General features: G+C 39.0%; 1 protein-coding gene across 2 annotated transcripts; it reads right to left on the reverse strand.

The window, feature by feature from the left end:
- Window positions 1-896: 896 nt before the first annotated feature.
- LOC127418224 (large neutral amino acids transporter small subunit 3-like) lies at window positions 897-21,194 on the reverse strand. Of its 2 annotated transcripts, none has more exons than XM_051658691.1 (15): window positions 20,955-21,194; window positions 15,382-15,539; window positions 14,655-14,832; window positions 14,254-14,309; window positions 12,880-12,956; window positions 8,158-8,250; window positions 7,433-7,563; window positions 7,138-7,247; window positions 6,336-6,482; window positions 6,211-6,246; window positions 5,923-6,055; window positions 5,637-5,766; window positions 4,788-4,861; window positions 4,272-4,395; window positions 897-2,403 (listed from the first exon to the last, which is right to left on the reverse strand). In XM_051658691.1, the coding sequence occupies exons 1-15, from the start codon at window positions 20,957-20,959 to the stop codon at window positions 2,212-2,214; spliced, it is 1,644 nt and encodes a 547-aa protein (XP_051514651.1). In that variant the 5' UTR covers window positions 20,960-21,194; the 3' UTR covers window positions 897-2,211. The 2 variants fall into 2 exon arrangements, with proteins under 2 accessions (XP_051514651.1, XP_051514649.1); XM_051658689.1 differs by having other exon boundaries at window positions 5,637-5,769.
- Window positions 21,195-21,586: the final 392 nt, after the last annotated feature.

The following is a 21,586-nucleotide window of genomic DNA, read 5'->3' on the forward strand; positions in this document are numbered from 1 at the left end:
TTTATGTCATGTGGCTATATTTTTAAAGAAGTGAGTATTTTAAAGTTAAAAAATTGGTCCCCATTCACTTCCATTGTAAGAGCCTCACTGTAACCTCGATTCTTTTCTTCTTTTTTTTTTTTTTTTTTTGTAAAGAAAAGGAGGGGCAAATCAAAATAAATTTTTGTGGTGATCAATTTTATTTTACAAATGCTGTTGATTGAGCTTATCTTGTATTGAACCCGGAATATTACTTTAACAAAAAATGTCTGGTAACAAAATTGGGAGTCCTAAATGTAGGGTTCCCACTGACAAATAAACAACCTGGGAATTAGTCAGAGAAACTGTGATTTACTTGCCTGTAAAATTTAAAATGGTATAACATAATTTGCTAGTTATACTCCGCTCTAAAATGTTTCAGTGGCTAGAAATTGATCTTGTTGCAATCTGTAAAATGATTTTTTTAACAAATGATTATCCAGTAATCGCAAACGGAAGGAAAAACTTTTAATAACACTGCATATTTCAGGCTTATTACTTAATAAATAAAATAAATAAATAGCTTAACCAGTATGGTAGCCTTATCACATTTTGGTATGAAATAATGTACAGTATGGGAAATGTTGAGAAAGATGCATTAATCTTTGTCAGACAGAAGATGGCAGTGTTTAACAAAGACTACATAAGAGAGCTTTGAAGTAGCTAAAAATACTGCTCTAAAAGTGAGTTTCATTATGCAGATTGCCAATTAGCCGTATCATATATTTACAATAAATAAGTTTGTTTTCTTAACAACAAACAGTGTTTCATAGAAGACACATAACTGGTAAAAGTGAAGTGCACTGGTTATGACTGGGTACACTTACTGAAATATATATATATATATACATTATATGTGGGAAACATTCACAGTACAGTTGATAAAATACTTTTTTAATGGAAAAACTAACAAATAGCATCATGAAAACAATGACATAACCCTAGATAATTGCAAGATACATTTCTACAGTTGCACAGACTCCAGATTTGTTCTACTGCGACTCTGGACTGGCCCCCCAAAACAGAAGTAAACAATTCAGAATATACAGTATATGCATCTTTTATTTTATTTTTTTTCTCAGAATTTCAAGACTGGCATTCTTGTACTTGTACATGGATGCTCTATTCCTGTCACACATTTGTGTCTCCAAAAGTCCCATATGGCTTTATTGTGTCCCATCTCCAAGAAGACCGCATGGCTGTGGTTTCCCACATGTTCTGCAACCAGTGGGATTTTACATTCTGACATTTTGTTCATAACATAAGGCACTAGTTTCACACAAATATGCAAAAAGCAGAACAAAAACTGATGCTGTACGTGATTGTCATCACTTCTTGGAAGCAACCTAACCCTTTAAAAAGCCCTTGCTATCACACAGCACAAGCATTCACTTATTGCAATAAAGTAAATATCATGAATACACCACCGTATTTACAGAGTACAACTATGTTCAAGCTTGTACACATTAGATTATGATATTAACACAGTAACAGCAGTAAAAACACAAAAATACATTTCCTTTTCATGCCTAAATGAGACTAAAATGAAAAGGAATACATGAAAAAAACAAATCTTAAAATACACAAAAATTCACTTCTGTTGGTTGATAAAAACCTTTTAAAATATAATACATCTGAGGCTATGTTTGAAGAGCAGAATAAAGTGATGCATTTTTAAAAACCTCCATCTGTGTCTTTGGTGTTAGCTGAAATGGTTTTGTTGATTGTTCCTCAAGTTTTCAAATCATAGGTCAAAAACACAATATGATACAGAATACTCAACACAGTTCTCTTTGGTAAAGAACAGACACTGAACAGATGCATCCACTGGTCTGTTTGATAGTCAGTTAGGTAGTTCCTGTCCATGAGTTTCAGCCAATGGGTGCGCGTCTCAATAAATATCTTTCACATGGAAGCATTGCTTACTTTTGATAGGCAAGTTTTGAGTTTTTCTAAACAAAATATTCATATTCTGGGTTTAATGCTGATTGACATCAAGACAATACTGATCTGATGCCAGCTGATTCCAACCATCAACCGAATGTCTCATAACAAAAACTGAAGTTTTGTGCTCAGTGAGGATGTCAGAAATGGCAGAGTTTGTGAGAATAGCACATCTGACGTTGAGTTTGCTGATGTTCCTATTGAAATGTGAAAAGTCCAGTGACAGTCCTGTGTTATTTTTTTATTAAATTATGCTTTCTGAGGCACATGACCGTTGCTATGTCCGTTGGCCAAAGATTGGTTTAGAGCTTGATTCTCAACTGAAGTGTGGCCATTAGCTTTTCCTTCTGCCCTCTGCTGCAGAAGTTGTCTACGATGGTAGAACAGGTATCCCGGCAACAGGAAACCAGAAAATGAGAGGATCAGTAGTCCCCAGTTGATCTGATTGGTTTGAGGAGAAAATAAAGTTAGTATCTATATTACATGATTGTTATTAGTCTTTTGAAATATCTATAACACAAACTGTGTCCCAAAATTTAGAGAGCTGACTCGCTGTCTATTGCCTACACAGGCAGCTGCCATCCAACTGAAATAAAATCTTGTAAGATAATCATTTGGTAAGTGTGTATGTGGCACACAAAATGGTGTTACTCAAGTGAAGCAAACGAGAGACGAGATTCACAACTTATTCCATTTCAAATAGTGTTTTATATTAACATGTTGCCAAGCAAACAACACCATACTCTAATACTCTAGCCTATTTTACACAATGGAAAAGCAGAACATTAGTTCGTTTTTGTCCTGGAGAAAACTAAAGCGCCCTAGGCGAATAAAGCCTGCGTTTATACTTCACGCGTTTTGTTTTAAAAATTAGTTCGTTCGTAGAGGAAAATAAAGAAAGAAAGAACTGCATTTATACTGCTTGTGGCAGCGTTTTAAAATTTGTAGAGAGAAAAAAATAAAGAGCTGCATTTATACTACGTGCGGCGTAGTTTAAAGTGAATTTGTAGAGGAAAATAAATAAACAGCTGCATTTTTACAACATGCAGCGTTAATTTAAAATTAGTTTGTAGAGAACAATAGATAAAGAACTGCAGTTATACTACGTGCATCGTAGTTTTACAATTAATTAGTTGAGAAAAATATATAAAGAACTGCATTTATACTACATGCAGTGTCGTTTTAAAATTAATTAATAAATAAAAATAAAAAACTGCATTTATACTACGTGCAGTGTCGTTTTAAAATTAGTTCGTAGAGGACAGAAAAGAAATAAAGAATGTGCATTTCATTATATTTTTATAATGGTAGCTCAGTGGTAAAATATGCTGGCTATCACCCCTGGAGTTCGCTAGCTCGCTAGTTCAAATCCAGGGTGTGCTGAGTGACTCCAGCCAGGTCTCCTAAGCAACCAAACTGGCCTGGTTGCTAGGGAGGGTAGAGTCACATGGGGTAAACTCAGTGGGGCACGTGGTGAGTTGGGCGTGGTTTCTGCGGTGGATGGCGTGAAGCCTCCACACATGCTATGTCTCCGTGGCAACACCCTCAACAAGCGGATTGACAGTCTCAGACGCAGAGGCAACTGGGATTTGTCCTCCACCACCCAGACTGAGGTGAATCACTACGCGACCACAAGGACTTAAAAGCACATTGGGAATTGGGCATTCCAAATTGGGAGAAAAAGGGGAAACAAATCCAAAACAAATACTGGGAACATTTTTTATTAGATTGAACTACTTTTATTGATTCATTAAAAATTAGTATAATTAATAAGCAGAGGAAAATAAAGAATGTGCATTTATTATATTTTTAGGCTAAAAAAAAAGCAAAAATGTGGGTTACAGTAAGGCACTTACAATGAAAGTGAATGGGGGCCAATTTTTGAATGCTGAAATACTCACTTATATTTATTTTTTATTACATTAAATTAGTTTTATCAAATAAGTAATTAATAAAATACATATTGTACGTATATATACTTAGTCAACATTTATCTAAACTTCTATGCCATACTGGATGATTTCTTTACCACTGAGCTACCCACATCAGCAATGTATTTTTGCCTTCTCCATGAAGGACACATGCTTAGAATCCTTAAAAGACATGCTTACACACTTGAAATTTGAAATTCAAAACAAGGTATCATGAAGGCAGCATAACGTTGTTATCTACCTTTTTGAACAGCTTTTTTGCCTTAAAATGCCATTAAGCAAGGCACAGAGCTATAGCGTCATATGTGAATTGGATATTCTAATTCTGGAAACCCCTTTAAAATATAGTATGATGAGAAAAACTGCTGTGGTTCTCACCCAGTAAGCATCTCCGTTTAGATGTCCCACCATAACCATAAAGAGGGGCTGTTGTAGAAGAGCCACCACAGCACTAATCATGGACTGCAGCCCGGTAAGAGTGCCAAAGTGATTGGATGGGTACCTGTGAGAGAGAAATAGAGACAAAGACAACAGAAAGATAGAGAGGAGTCATTTTGTTTGCAGGTTTGTTTTGTGATTGTAATGAACCATTTTGGCACAATTTACATGACAAAAGGAGTGTGTGTGCTGTTATTGGGGCATCAGGGTGATTTCCCTGGGTGGGTGGGGATGCTAATGCATGTCAATGAATTTGCCACATATTCTGTACTATGGTGAGTTAGTTTTCTTACAAACAGGGTAAACCTGATCCTGAGGCAGATATGTAGTTTAAAGTCTATTCTTATAAAATGTACAGTGAAGTAACAGACAAGTACATACTTGCCAATGATTTTAACCAACACTTGAAATAAAAGAAGTATTTAAAAATGGGTATGTTTATGCGCATGTACTTACACAGCAGCATACAGGCCTCCACAACATGAGTGAATGAAACCTCGCACCATAGTATGAAAAATAAACGTCAGAATCTAGACAAAGAAAAAGAACAAGTTATAATAACACTCTCAAGGTTATAAGCCAACCGCAAGCAATGCCTAGTGGACACTACACGACTCAAGCTCGTCTCCTTTGATGTTTTGAGTCAGCAACTGGTCTGTGACAAGAAGTCTTACTGTGTGCACACTCCTGTGACATGTTGAGAATAGTCCCAGATGCTACGACAGTTTTTAAAATCAAGATGACTTGCCGTAAGGTATGAGCACTGTCCCGACGAGTGAGAGACCGTTACGAGCCAAAACCACTGAAATAGGCTATAGAGAGAGCGCAAGAGGAAAATTATTAAAAAATGTAATTAAATTTCACCCATATCTCCCTACCCGCTGTCTTAATTATTTTCAGCTGGTTTTATTATTATTTTCCTTTGCAAATTATAACAAATAACCATAAAACGGGCACGAGCCATTCTTTCATGTTTGTAGATAAAAGAGAGCAAGGTATCGGGTAGACAACAATAATTACAAAATAAAACAAAAACATCACCCACATCTCCCTACTCACTGGTTTTAATTATTTTCAGCTGTTTTTTTATTATTTTTCAAGAAATCAGAGACTCTCTCCTCGAAATCCGAACACAAGTAATCAAAAGAGACGACCAGGTGTAACGGTGATGTGCCTCGCTTGTACATTTGTGATCGGATCACCCAAAACGCATCTTAATACCGGTACCAGTTTACACATGGCCTCAGTTGGGGATGAATTACTTACACTAATTACAATAATGAATCTAATCAATGAGGTTTTTACCTGTAGAGGAAGGTTGTCTATGAGTGAGAGGATTCCAAACAGAACAAGCAGCACGTTTGTGAAGATGAAGGCTCTCATGGCATTGGTCAGTTTCTGAATCTTTCTATCACGATTTGGCAAGGCGACAGCTCTGCTGGAGAAAAGAAGTGAAGGTCTCTGGAATGTCTTTTGTTGAGCATTCAAGTGATTGCTGTCTTTGCTTCTTTTCACATCTTAACAACTATATTTCTATATTCTAATTTTGTATATAAAATGATACAGTGACCAGAGAAAGTCCATTTCTTACTCTTTCTCTCCCTCCACTGTGTTCGGATCCACTTCACACTCCTTCATCTTCCAGTCCATGATGTATCCAATCAGAGGGCAGGTGACCAGACACAAGAGCTGCAGCGTGCCAAAGATGGACGAGTAGAAACTCACTGGAAGTTACATGGACACCATCAATACATGTTTAACACATTTATCATGCTCAGTTACATACATCTGAAACACATGCAATTCAATTCACAAATACATTCATTAACAAACATAAAAAAAAAAACATATATAGTATATGTGATTTCAAGTTTCTCACCTTTCTCCTCTGCTTCTAGCTCCAGTTCTTCAGAGACTAAACAAGACAGAGACATCATAAGTTTAACTCAAATCAAAGCAGAAGGCCAGTGGAATCAAACACAGTGATCATTTGTAATCACTTACAATGTTTCTCTCCGTGGGTGACCAGAAACTCGAGCATCTTGTTCATGGCGCCCATAAAGAAGATGATTCTCAACTGAGTCATTCCCATGGTGATCAAACTCCACAGGAAGATGGGAGAGAACACGGAGCGACGGAATGGGACAGAGGCTGAGGGAGAGAATACAAGGGTTTGTATGTCATATTTCAGAGGCTTGGTCATTTCATCAGGAATATGAAACTTTAGAATCAGAAAGTCTTCCTTTTCATTTACAATTCACACTATTGATGCAATTTTTATTTACAGTACATTTTATCTCAAAATATATCACTTTGGGGGCCTGCGTAGCTCAGTGGTAAAGACACTGGCTATCACCCCTGGAGTTCGCTAGTTCAAATCCAGGGTGTGCTGAGTGACTCCAGCCAGGTCTCCTAAGCAACCAAATTGGCCCGGTTGCTAGGGAGGGTAGAGTCACATGGGGTAACCTCCTCGTGGTCACTATAATGTGGTTCGTTCTCGGTGGGGCGCGTGGTGAGTTGAGCGTGGTTGCCACGGTGGATGGCGTGAAGCCTCCACACGCGCTATGTCTCCGTGGCAACGCGCTCAACAAGCCACGTGATAAGATGCGCGGGTTGACGGTCTCAGACGCGGAGGCAATTGGGATTCGTCCTCCGCCAACCAGACTGAGGTGAATCACTACGTGACCACAAGAACTTAAAAGCACATTGGTAATTGGGCATTCCAAATTGGGAGAAAAAAATAAATAAAATAAAATAAATAAATATATATATATATATATATATCACTTTGTCTCAAAAGTCTTACATTGTGTTTCCTGAGCAACAGCAGGCAGTTTATCTATTGAGCTTTTCAGTTCTCCTGTCGTTTCTTCAACCGAATTCAATTTGTGGTTTTCACTTGAACGCTTTTTTTCCCTAAAAGATGGTTGGAAAAGCAAGGAATAAGGACTTATTATACATGGATTAAAGAATGTTTCCATTCAATTAACAATTTAAAAGTTTCACTGATACCCTTTCACCGGGGTTGAAGGAATAGTTTCATGGAAGAAAGAAAGTCATACAGTTTTGAAATGACATTAGGTTGAGTAAATGTTACTAACATCTCGATTTCTTCTGGAGTTGCAAACCCCTCTGCTGGCCAGTTCAGTAAACAGTTGAGGAAAACCAGACCTGCAAGGCCCGCCCACATCCACATGATAACTGTAAATGACACCCCAGCATCATATATCAACTGGAGAACAAAAAAGAGAACATGTAATATTAATTAGTTATTTCATTTATATAACATGCCTGAATGGTGGAAAAGTCAACAGAGTTTGCTTGTCTGGTTGAAGCTACTAGGTTATTTTGCCACATGTTTTAATGCCTTTAATCGTTTTTATAATATTTAATAGGAAATAATGTTGAACGGGACTTGATTTATCCATTAGGATCTCGTTTAAGTATACTACTTAAACTAATATTAAACTAATAAGCATACTAATTTTAAAAGCCGGCTATGAATATTCAAAATATACATGTTTCACATTGTTGGTCGTAAGTTCAGATCAGATGACAAGGATTCACCTCCATTTAAACCATTCTGTTGCAATTCTGTTTGTTTCTGTGCCAGACATTGACATGGAATTAATGAATACTAAGAAAGCTGGCCTTAACTCTTTTTATACAATGAAGATTACGGTGCTGACATGGTGCTGAGCTTTAAAAACGTCAACAATTACAGGCGATCCAGTTCATTTTCAATCTGATGCAATCTTAGATTAGAGCCTCAGATTCCATGTGTGACACGTAAAACTGGTTTAGCCTATATTTACATGTAAAATACCTTGACCCCAGGGAAGGTGACAGCCGATGATGCGTACGAGCCGATCATCAGTGACAAGACAGTGGAACTCAGACTTCCAAACATGTTCGGCAGCTGTGTAAGGAGAAAGGAACCGTAAATCATCATCATCAATATATGTGAATCTTAAAAAATGTCCCAACGCAATAAACACAACTAGATATTTATATGGCAGAGGCTATTTGTACTAAGTGTAAATAGCAGCAAAAAGCATCTTCTTTGCACAAAGTTGAAATAGTATAAGATTCTAATTGCACCCCTAATTTAATACAAACATACATTATAGGGGCATCACTGCAGTATTTTTATTGTGTTGATTTAGAGTCCTATAGACAACCTACACCAGGGGTGCTCACACTTCTATGGCATGAGATCTAATTTTCATAATGCCATTGTAGTAAGATCTACCATGTACTGTAGGCAGTGTTGTCATGATACCAAAATTTACTATAAAACTTAATAGATCACAGGTTTTCACTGCATGATTATAATATTTTTAAAGCTAATAAAGTTATCCAGCAAAAAGCAATAAATAGTCTTGATTTCTTGTTATTGCTGTTTGATTTATATTAACGGCACAGACGGACAGGTCTATCAGGCATGTACGTTTACTTTAGACATAACTGATTGTGTTTTAATTAATACCTCGTGCCAAGACAGGCTTTTCACAGTGTACCGTCACACAGTCACACTGGCGCTTATCCGCATTACCGTGAGCGCTCTTAGAAAATAGAACGTGATCTTGAAGATTAGCGATATTTGTGTAGTTTATATCCCTTTCTCTTTTGACCTGTGAATGAGATCGACCAGTGTTTGTCTTGTGATCGACCGGTTGATCGCGATCGACATATTGAGCACCCTGCCCTACACCAACCCCTACCCCTAAACCTATCCCTTACCTTACAAAAATTAACTATGGTTTTGCTACAGTAACCATAGTATCACCATCGTATTTTGTAGTAAAATCATAGTAACCACAAAATTAAACATGGTGTAGTAACACCATGGTTAATTGCATTAAAACTATGGCTTCCACCAAAAAACATGGTTACTACAATCAGAATCAGAATGAGCTTTATTGCTAAGTGTTCTCACGTACACAAGGAATTTATTTTGGTGATAGGAGAAACAAGTGCACACAGAACATTACAGTGAGACACAGAATATAAAACATGGTAAGAGTATAAATAGACATACAAATAATAGAACATGTAACAGAATGGCGTACGTACATGTGCAAATGGTAATGTATGTGCAGGGTAGGGTTATGTACAGTTATTTAATTAAATATGTGAATTTACATATATACATGAGATAAGTATTTACATTATTGCACTATGGGGGAGTCCTGAGGCAGTTTAAATGTTCATGAGGAAAATGGCCTGAGGGTAGGGTGTGTGGGGTCCAGAGTGATTCTACCTGCACGTTTCCTCACTCTGAAGATGTACAGGTCTTGGAGGGTGGGGAGGGGGGCACCAATAATACTCTCAGCAGTCCTGACTGTCCAGTGTAGTTTCCTTCTGTCTGATCTGGTGGCTGAACCAAAGACAGTTATAGATGTACACAGGACAGACTCAATGACGGCCGAGTAGAACTGTGTCAGCTCCTGTGGCAGGTGGAACTTCCTCAGCTGGCGAAGGAAGTACAACCTCTGCTGAGCCTTCTTCACAATGGAGTCTATTTGGGTGTCCCACTTCAGGTCCTGAGAGATGGTAGAGCCCAGGAACCGGGGTGGGGGGTAGATTTCTCCTGAAGTCCACTATCATCTCCACTGTTTTGAGCATGTTCAGCTCAAGGTTGTTGTGACCGCACCAGACAGCCAGCTGTTCAACCTCCCATCTATATGCAGACTCTCTTTGTCAGTCACCATCGCGGATGAGGCCAGTGACCGTGGTGTCGTCTGCAAACTTCAGGAGCTTCACAGTGGGGTCTTTTGCAGTGCAGTCATTTGTGTACAGAGAGAAGAGCAGTGGAGAGAGAACGCATCCCTGAGGAGCACCGGTGCTAATAGTGAGGGTCCCGGATGTGAGTTTCCCCAGTCTCACTAGCTGCTGTCTATCTGTCAGAAAGCTGGTGATCCATCGACAGATTGGGGTGGGCATGGAGAGCTGGGTCAGTTTGGTTGAGAGAAGATCAGGCATTAAAGGCTGAACTGAAGTCCACAAATAGGATCTTTGCATAAGTCCCAGGTCTGTTGAGGTGTTGCAGAATATAATGCAGTTCCATATTGACAGCATCATCCACAGACCTGTTTGCTCAGTAAGCAACCTGAAGGGGGTCCAGCAGGGGTCCAGTGATGTTCCTTCAGGTAGGCCAAAACCAGTCTCTCAAACGACTTCATGACCACAGAAGTGAGAGCAACAGGTCTATAGTCATTAAGTCCTGTGATTTTGGGTTTTTTGGGGACCGGAATGATGGTGCAGATTTTGAAGCAGCAGGGAACTTCACACTGCTCCAGTGATCTATAGAAGATCTGTGTGAAAATGGGGGCCAGTTGGTCAGCGCAGATTTTCAGACAGGCAGATGAAACACCATCTGGGCCTGAAGCTTTCCTAGTCTTTTTTTTCCAAAGCACACATCATCCTCACAGATCATAAGTGCAGATTGAGTAGCAGGAGGGGGGTTCCAGGAGGTGTTGGTGTGTGTGTGAAGTGAAGATCAGAGCGGGGAAGGGTTGTGAGACTGGGCTTTTCAAACCTGCAGTGAAACACATTCAGTTCATCAGCTATTAGTTGACTCTCTACAGAGCGAGGGGGAGGTGTCTTGAACCTGGTGATGTTTATCAAGCTTTTCCATACAGATGCAGGATCGTTGGCTGAAAACTGGTTTTTCAGCTTTTCAGAGTAGCTGAAAAGTCTTGTCTTTTAGCAACTCTGATTTCCTTATTAAGTATGTTTCTGGTCTGGTTGTACAATAATTTATCCCCACTTCTGTAAGCATCCTCTTTGGCATGACGAAGCTGTCTGAGTTTTCCTGTAAACCATGGTTTATCGTTATTGAATGATAAAAATGTCCTAGTAAGGTTGCACATATCCTCACAGAAACTGATATATGATGTCACAGTATCTGTGAGCTCATCCAGGTCTGTGGCTGCAGCCTCAAAAACACTCCAATCAGTGCAGTCAAAGCAGGCTTGTAGTTCCAGCTATGCTTCATTGGTCCACCTCTTTACGGTCCTTACTACAGGCGTAGCTGATTTTAGTTTCTGCTTGTAGGTCGGGAGAAGATGAACCAGACAGTGATCAGAGAGTCCAATATTACTCTCTACATTATCTACAATATTACTATTGTAAAACCATGTTTAATTTCACCTGGATCAAACCCTTCTCTCAACTCCCCGACCGTCACTGTGACCAAATCACTGCAAGGAAATCAACATTGCCAGAGCAATGCTATCCAGTTGCTTAGATAAGCAGTTGCTAGGATGTTCAGAGTGGTTGCTAACTGGCCTATGTCAAAAGAGCCCACACAAAGTCTCTATGATATTCTAGTCTCTAGGTCTGGCTTGGGTCCAATGTAAATCTATGGGATTTCTTTAATTGTTTGTACCGTTTGCCAGGCAAAAATCGTAAGTTTGATCACATACTTGACATCTACTTATAGTTAAGGTTTTGCGCAAAACCCTAACTGCAAATATAAGCAACAACTACCATGTTTTTACAAGACAATTTCAAACAGTGCTTTGTTTTCTCTGAATCTTAACACTGGTGTGTGACTGTGTTCCACTATCCTGTGTGAAGTGAACAGGGTTAAAAACAAAAAATCACAAACTTGTGCGAAAAAGTAAATTTTCACATCCTTCTGTCTTTCACACACAAGCAAAGAGTAGAAATGCAACCTAAAGGATTGCATTACAGAACACTGTGAATGCTTAGTGCTAAATGATGAGCTCTTCAATTTAACACACATATATATACGCCATGGAGGTCATTGATTTGTTGATGATGCAGTTCAGTTGGCATCATAACCAAAAGGTAAATAGAGTTATCAGATTAATAACAGAACATACTGTTACAGTTTCCATGCTGGTACTAAAATACAATCAACAAAGAGTGAGAAAGACCGTTTTATGCTTTGTTTTTCTCCAAAGGGTACAGGATGTCATTGAGTCACGTGTAGGTCAGTGTGCGTGAAAACCTGAGCGGCGGATTTCTAATTGAGAAATGTGTATTTGCAAGAGGGAATGTCTGCATGTTTGTGTGCTATCTGTGTCCTTTGGCTATCTGTGGTCAGCTGATATATATAGTCATTCTTTCCCATGCCAAGTGATGATATCACTGGACCGATAGGAAGGTCACAATCAAGTGCATGTGCGTGTGTTTGCAGTCTTTACCCTCTGACAAATGCAAGCGAGCACGAGGAAGTGTGAGTGTTGTGGGTACAATGTTTGTGCCCTTGTCTGTTTCAGCTGGAGGTTGATGGGAGGGAAGGGTGTCAGAGAAGGCGTGTGGGCAATTCAGCATTTTGATTGGTGGACGCTGAAAAGGCCAGAATGTGTCTGCAGGTCATGTGCGTCGACCATCTGACTGACCCAAACGCATATAAATACGCACACACACCCACACACCTGTCGCAAACAAAATAAACTTCAAAAAGCTACGTGTGACAGCTGCATAACAAAACAAGCGAGTCATCGCATGTGTTTGAGACCCCATGTGCTCTCTCTCTCCCTCTATTATATCTTTTTTATTCTTTTTGTCTTACCGTTAGAGATGTGAAGGTCAGGCAGATCCCCCCAAAACCGTTGAGCGACAAAGCGAGAAAAATTAGTGCAGAGAGGACTGGAACAAAAGACAAAACACTGTTATTACATGATTGAAACAGCTGTTGTAACAACTCAAAACCAAAGCAAACCCCTAATAATGGGCTTGATATGATGTTATATTATATGTCTCGGTTGTATGCAGTAGTGTACAATCACAGTACAGTACACAACAAAAATAGTTTTTTGTTGGTATAAATGCTTCATCTGCTACTCAATGCTAAATTTGAGGCTCATTATACGGCTGTGAATTTCAGTGTACAATGCCTCTATCCTTGATTGAACTCTATTGGGTGATGCTAATGAAACGTTTAAAGACAATGTCCTAGTCATATTTAACCCCAAATCATTACACAAAATATGAAATTACATTTTGCATATAAACATTAAGGACCAATACGATTTTTGCATTGACCTCATTTGCACCTGGTATTAAGATGTGATCAAATGTGGTCAGACAAGACACATCGCTTTTTACTCCTGGTCACATCAATTTGTCTCCTGTGACCACTTGTGTTTGGATTTTGAGGGGAGGGTCTCTGATTTCATGACGACATACATCAATCAGTAAGTCAATGTGCTACTGCATGACAATAAACCGCAAAAAAATCATAAAAGACAAAGAAAGCGAGTAAAAGATGGCGTGCTGTTTCTCCCAGATGCACTTCAAAATTCAATCTAAATAATTTAATGATGGCAAATGAGACATACCAAATCTCAAAATGGTCAAATATGTGCAGATTAACCACTGATATATCGGTTTATCACAACTCTGTATAAGCACTGCAACAACCAATCACTAAAAATCAATGTTGATGTTGAAAAGTAAACTTATTTTTAAGGAAAATTGCATTGGAGAAATGGACACAGGCTTATGTTCACTGGAGTGAATATGTGTCTTCCTACAAATCATCATCATTTAGAAGAAGAAGCCTTTATTTTTGTCACACATTACACATTTGCACATATACAGTGAAATTATTTTTTTCACATATCCCAGCTAAGCTGGGGTTAGCCATGATACAGCACCCCTGGAGCAGATAGGGTCAAGGGCTTTGTTCAAGCGCCAAACAGTTGCATCTTGGCAGTGCTGGGGCTTGAAACCCCATCAATAAAAACCCCGTCAATAACCCAGAGCCTTAACCGCTGAGCCACCACAGCATGCTTTTTCAATACAATGTTACAAAACAAAGAGTCTTTTTTAAATCAATTAGTCAAAGAAATCATCAACAGATTAAATCTATTCTGACTATATTATATTCAGTTTGCACTATTTTGCTACAGTATGTGTGTGTATTGTTTGTTCTCATGCTCACCTTTGGGTTGATACGCCGACACAGACATCATTGCACAGGAGAGCGCAAAACACGCACTGAGAAAGAAACAAAGAGAAGACATGAATGATGGTTAACAAAGAAAAGACAAATCAAGAAAGAGATAAAGGTGTAATGGAATACAGTGGTGCAGATACTTACAATGACAGTGATTAATGATTAATAACTTGAATTGAATGTGAATGCACACATTAGTCAGTGTTTTGAAATACATATGAAGAGTCATGACATAACTCTATGACTCACACTATTCTCATACTTACAAGGAAAGACAGATTTTTTTTTAGTTTTGATGGTTCCCTATTATTTGATGGAGTGTTGGCCTTTTAATCAACTAGTTACTGTACTTAAGGGAGTATTAATGTTTGTGTATGTGTGTTCACCTTCCACTCAGGCGAAGAGGCCTGGGGCCAAAGCGGTCCATGAGAATGCCCAATGGCAGTGTGGCGGCACTGAGCAGGAAGGAGCCAATAGTGAAGCCCAGGTTAAGCATTTCTTCCTGTTCCACGCAGCTCAGCCACTCTTCTGGGGCAGTAGTGTTCACATTCTCCGTCTTATTTTCTACAGAGAGAGAGAGGAGGTGAATGAAAGCAGGAGAGAGAGACTTTATTAAGTTTTAAAGTCAAGTTTCCCAGGATCTCTGGCTCAGTTTCTCTTGTTCTAATTAGTGTATATGTGTAGTTTAGGTCTCGATACTTTTGTTTGTTTTAGTTCAACTGCTTAAGGGGATAGATCACCCAAGAATGAAATTCATTCATTTACTCTCAAACCCATATAACTTTCCTCCATGGAACACAAAAGGAGATGCAAAGCAGAATAACAGTCTCAGTCACTATTCACTTTCATTGTATAGAAAAAAAAAAAAAAACATGCAGTGAAAGTGAATAGTGACTGATGCTAACACTCTGCCTAACATCTCCTTTTGTGTTCCACTGAAAAAAGTAAGTTATATGGGATTGGAACAACATATGGGTGAGTAAATGATGACAGAATGGTCATTTTTGGGGTGAACTCTTGCCATAATTGCTCTCCTGCTGCCCTTTTTTATACTGTATTTACCACCATGGCAAATAGTTTCAACAGGAACATGTTTCCATGACTGATTATTACCTGTACACAGGTGAGAATAGAAGCCTTCACTTTTGAGCATGATGAGCAGAGAGCCCCAACCCAACAGCACAGCCGAACATGAAAGATTTTCCAACACCGCTGTGGCAGCCATCCACCATCGCCTCCTGAACGCCTTCGAAAGAGAAGGAGCCATCCCCCTATCAAACAGAAAATCAATTGCTTATAGTCAATTTAAGCAAAAAGAGAACCTCAATAAACAACCACCGGCCGATTAAAAAAAGATGTAAGCTGCACCACTTTTACCCACATTTTCAACTAGATTTTTACATTTTCTGACAAAGTTTAATAATTGGGGTTTGGGGCTTGTTCAAATCTAACACTCTACATACATTTGAGCATTAACAAAAAAATGCTTGCAAGCACCACTAATGACCTATTCACAGTACATTTTGTGTTTTACAGCAGAACAAATATGTGTAATCCTGATGTTCCAGATACAACTAGTCTCTGTATGCTCCAAGTGGGTTCAAGTTGAAGTTTGTGTTTGTAAACAGGATCAACTTAACCTTGACATGATTGAAAGGAACTGGTCATTATAACTTAGTTAACCAAAGCACACACCAACACATCCACTCAATAAATACACAGAGAGATACAGTTAAAGTCAGAAAATTACATACACCTTAGCCAAATACATTTAAACTCAGTTTTTCACAATTCCTGACATTTAATCGTAGAAAACATTCCCTGTCTTAGGTCAGTTAGGATAAATACTTTATTTTAAGAATGTGAAATGTTGGGGCCTGGGTAGCTCAGCGAGTAAAGACGCTGACTATCACCCCTGGAGTTCACGAGTTCAAATCCAGGGTGTGCTGAGTGACTCCAGCCAGGTCTCCTAAGCAACCAAATTGGCCTGGTTGCTAGGGAGGGTAGAGTCACATGGGGTAACCTCATTGTGGTCGCTATAAGGTGGTTTGCTCTTGGTGGGGCATGTGGTGAGTTGTACATGGATGCTGCAGAGAACAGTGTGGGCCTCCACATGCACTATGTCTCTGCAGTAATGTGCTCAACAAGCCACGTGATAAGATGTGTGGGATGATGGTCTCAGACGTGGAGGCAACTGAGATTTGTCCTCCAACACCCAGATTGAGGCAAGTCACTACACCACCATGAGGACTTAGAGTGCATTGGGAATTGGGCATTCCAAATTGGGGAGAAAAAAAAAAAGATTGTGAAATGTCATTAAATTATTAATTATTAAATTATTATTAATGATTAATTATTAAATTATTATAATTATTATTATGAATAATAGTAGAGAGAATTATATATTTCAGCTTTTATTTCTTTCATCACATTCCCAGTGGGTCAGAAGTTTACATACAATTTGTTAGTATTTGGTAGCATTGCCTTTAAATTGTTTAATTTGGGTGAAACGTTTTGGGTAGACTTCCACAAGCTTCTCACAATAAGTTGCTGTAATTTTGGCCCCTTTCTCCAGACAGAATTGCTGTAACTGAGTCAGGTTTGTTGGCCTCCTTGCTTGCACATGCTTTTTCAGTTCTGCCTACAGATTTTCAGACTGAGGACAGGGCTTTGTGATGGCCACTCCAATACCTTGACTTTGTTGTCCTTAAGCCATTTTGCCACATCTTTGGAGGTATGCTTGTGTCATTGTCCATTTGGAAGACCCATTTGCGACCGAGCTTTAACTTTATGGCTGATGTCTTGAGATGTTGCTTCAATATATCCACATCATTTTCCTTCCTCATGATAACATCTATTTTGTGAAGTGCACCAGTCCCTCCTGCAGCAAAGCACCCCCACAACATGATGCTGCCACTCCCATGCTTCACGGTTGGGATGGTGTTCTTTGGTTTGCAAGCCTCACCCTTTTTCCTCCAAACATAACGATGGTCATTATTGCGAAAAAGTTCCATTTTTGTTTCATCAGACCAGAGGAAATTTTTCCAAAAAGTAAGATCTTTGTCCCCATGTGCACTTGCAAATTAGTCTGGCTTTTTTATGGTGGTTTTGGAGCATTGGCTTCTTCCTTGCTGTCGATATAGGACTTGTTTTACTGTGGATATAGATACTTGTCCATCCGTTTCCTCCAGCATCTTCACAAGGTCCTTTGTTTTTGTTCTGGGATTGATTTGCACTTTTCGCACCAAATTACATTCATCTCTAGGAGAAAGAATGCATCTCCTTCCTGAGCGGTATGATGGCTGCGTGGTCCCATGGTGTTTATACTTGCGTATTATTGTTTGTACAGATGAACATGGTACCTTCAGGTGTTTGGAAATTGCTCCCCAAGAATGAACCAGACTTGTGGAGGTCCACAATTTTTTTTCTGAGGTCTTGGCTGATTTCGTTTGGTTTTCCCATGATGTCAAGCAAAGAGGCACTGAGTTTGAAGGTAGGCCTTAAAATGCATCCAAAGGTACACCTCCAGTTCAGTACACCTCCTATCAGAAGCTAATTGTTTAAAGGCTTGACATCATTTTCTGGAATTTTTCAAGCTGCTTAAAGGCACAGTTAACTTAGTGTATGTAAAATTATGACCCACTGAAATTGTGATATAGTCAATTAAAAGTGAAACAGTCAGTATGTAAACAATTGTTGGAAAAATTACTCATGTCATGCACAAAGTAGATGTCCTAAAAGACTTGCCAAAACTATAGTTTGCTAATATTAAATCTGTGAAGTAGTTAAATTAAATTAGTTTTAATGACTTCAACCTAAGTGTATGTAAACTTCTGACTTCAACTGTAAGAATGGGGGGTGGGAGACTAGAGAACAGAGGCAATACAAAGGGTGAAGACATAAAGTAGAGAGAAGAAAATGGGATCTCAGTAGGACACCGATTCAGTGTGTGTTATGTTTAAAATGATTAGGCACAGTCCACTAGATGTCTTTGTCCTCAACAGCCGGCTTATCTGAGGTTTTCTTTTTGTAACTCACACATCCTACTAGGCCACACGTTTGCAATGATCTTCATTCATTTTCTCACCCCTGCCAGTGACTAAATGAAACAAAGCAGGTTTAACTTCCTTTCTGTTATACCAATAGGAAGCCTTCAACATTTAAGCAGAACACATTTTTTTTTTTTTACGTTCAGGAGGATGCAGTCATTGCCAATGGGGCATGTGCATGTGTTTGTTTACGGTATCAGTGAAGAAGGTTTTGGGTGTGCATACTATCATGTGTATGTGAAAACATAAGCCTTTTGGCACACAGGTGTCCAAACCACATTTCACACAGAGTTAAAAAGTAACAATTTACAGCCCATTTACATTCTGTGAATGTTTGCATTTGTCGTCAGAAGATGCTTTATAAGGAAGGTCTTAATACCAAGTTAATGCCAAGTTTTAAACCTAAGTAAAAAAAAAAGTCTTGAAAGCATTTTCAAAATATGTCTCTAAAATGCATTTATTTCATTCAAAACGGCTGTCAAAATTATTTAATTAGCCTATTAATTGGCCTTTGTGTCCTCTCTCTTTCTTTAAAAAAATTGATTAAGGAATCTACTGTCTACTGTCTGGTAGCAAGCAAATCAAGTTTCTTTCATTCAAAAGAAATCAAATCTTTGGAATGATCAAACAGCCCTACGCTCTCTGATAGTAATCAAATCGAGTCTTTTGAATCATTTGTGCTCTCTAGCAAGAAATAAAATCTTTGGATTGGAATGATCGAATAGCCCAATGCTCTCTGGTAGTAACTGAGTCAAGTCTTTTGAATCATCCGGGCTCTCTAGCAAGGAATCAGATCTTCCGACTAATGAAAAATATATCGAATAGCCCAAGGCTTTCTTGTAGTAATCAAATCACAACTTTTGATTCACACATGCTCTGACAAAGAATCAGTTCTTTCAAATAATGTAATAGTCCCGTGCTCTCTGGTAAAAATTGAATTGAGACTTTTGAATCAGCCGTGCTCTCTAGCGAGGAATCAAATCTTTCGACTGCTGAAATAGCCCAGCACTCGTCGCTAGATATCGAATCAAGTCTTTTGGATCACCCATGCTTTCTAGTGAGAAATTGAATCTTTTGAATGACTGAATAGCCCCATACATTCTGGAAGTAGTCGAATCAAGTCTTTTGATTCACTCATGCTCTATCAAGTAATCGAATCTTTTAAATAATGGAGTGGTGGTGGCGTAGTGGACTAAAGCACTGAACAGGTAAGCAGAAGGTTGTTGGTTCAATTGCCACCATTGTGTCCTTGAGCAAGGCACTTAACTCCAGGTTGCTCCAGGGGGATTGTCCCTGTAAGTTGCTTTGGATAAAAGCATCTGCCAAATGCATAAATGTAAATAATCTAATAGCCCCATGCTCTCTGGTAACAATCAAATTGAGTCTTTTAAATCACCAATGCTCTCTAGCAAAGAATCAAATTTTTGGAATAATCGAATAGCCCTATGCTCTCTGGTACTAATCGAATTGGGTCTTTTGAATCATCTTTGCTCTCTAGCGAGAAATCGAATCTTTTGAATGATCGAATAGCCCTACGCTCTCTGGTACTAATCGAATTGGGTCTTTTGAATCATCTTTGCTCTCTAGCGAGAAATCGAATCTTTTGAATGATCGAATAGCCCTACGCTCTCTGGTACTAATCGAATTGGGTCTGTTGAATCATCTTTGCTCTCTAGCGAGAAATCGAATCTTTTGAATGATCGAATAGCCCTACGCTCTCTGGTACTAATCGAATTGGGTCTTTTGAATCATCTTTGCTCTCTAGCGAGAAATCGAATCTTTTGAATGATCGAATAGCCCTACGCTCTCTGGTACTAATCGAATTGGGTCTTTTGAAGCATCTTTGCTCTCTAGCGAGAAATCGAATCTTTTGAATGATCGAATAGACTTATGCTTTCTGGAAGTAATCAATATCAAATATTTTGATGCACTCACTCTGACAATTTTTATTGTATTTTTTAAATCCCTTCGAATAATCGAATAGCCCCGTGCTCTCTGGTAGTATTGGATTCGAATCTATTTTTAAACGTTCACGCTTTCTGGCGAGGAATCGAATCTTTCTTTGAATCGATTGCTCAGTGAGCGCACAAGGAGCAGCCAGTCAATGGTTACTGCCCTCATATACCCCTTCCTGAGTTTTGCCCTCTGTTTTACCCCTAAAAGACAAATGTTGGGCTTTCTCTGCATGTCCCAAGGATAAAAAAAAAACCTTTGAAAGGTCTATTTTCTCAACGGGTCTGTGGACTAAACAAATAAACTTTTCCTCTACCAGTAAGATGCTCAAGACCGCGCCGCATGCGCCCCATATCCGTCACAAAACGCCCCGCCTAATTTAGCCCGTTAGCGCGATTTAAAGAAACTCCATGCTCACTATTATCGTAATAAACACCACATATGCGCGTTGTTCCGTTTTTGAAAAGAGGATATTCATATTTGAGAAGTCAAGAAACGTGGTGAAAGTCACTAAACTCACTAAAGCTAATGTACTCATAGACGTAGAATAATGCCACGTGTCTCTCACTGTAACCAAAGTCTCTATTTACACTGGTACTGGTCTGTACCCACTAACAGTACACTGTATTTACTCATATTACTTTACTATAGTAACAATAAGAAGAATTTGAGAAAACGACTTACTTCATTTGTGTAGCCTGTAGTTTCCAAATGTCAAATGCAAGTTTATTCCTGCTTTTCTCGGCGCTAAAACAAAGCACAGACACTAGTCACGCTCATTTAACCGCCAAAATGACTAGATAAGGGCGTTATCTGCCTCTATCGCCTGTTTGTGTGAGTTCTGATACGAAGGGGTCTTCTCGCAACTCTCCCTCATTTAACAATGATAGAACAACTTCCTCACCATCCCCAAAATTTGTAATGCTGGCGAAACTCACTCACTCTCTCTCTCTCTCTCTCTCTCTCTCTCTCTCTCTCTCTCTCTCTCTCTCACACACACACACACACACACACACACACACACACACAAACTTGTTTTTATATCATTGTGGGGGCTCTCCATAGACTCCATGCATTTTATGGATTTTATACAGATCTAACGATAATTTCTATCCCCTAACCCTCACAGAAACCTTTCTGCATTTTTAGATTTTCAAAAAAAATATCGTTTAGTATGTTTAATAAGCCATTTCCCTCATAGGGACCGCTGGCTGGGCCCCACAGGGTAGGTGATCTCAGGTTTTACTGTCCTTGTGGATACATTTGGTCCCCACAATGTAGCATAAACATAGCACACACACACACACACACACACA

The sequence above is a fragment of the Myxocyprinus asiaticus genome, chromosome 27, assembly GCF_019703515.2.
Source record: "Myxocyprinus asiaticus isolate MX2 ecotype Aquarium Trade chromosome 27, UBuf_Myxa_2, whole genome shotgun sequence".
Taxonomy (NCBI): Eukaryota; Metazoa; Chordata; class Actinopteri; order Cypriniformes; family Catostomidae; genus Myxocyprinus; species Myxocyprinus asiaticus.

Excerpts from the sequence above, each read along its gene's own strand:
- LOC127418224 (XM_051658689.1), bottom strand. Across the intron at positions 8,251-12,879 it reads TGACCTTCACATCTCTAACG|CTGCCGAACATGTTTGGAAG; the intron begins GTAAGACAAAAA and ends CTCCTTACACAG. Across the intron at positions 6,483-7,137 it reads TGTTGCTCAGGAAACACAAT|CCTCTGTCCCATTCCGTCGC; the intron begins GTAAGACTTTTG and ends TCTCTCCCTCAG.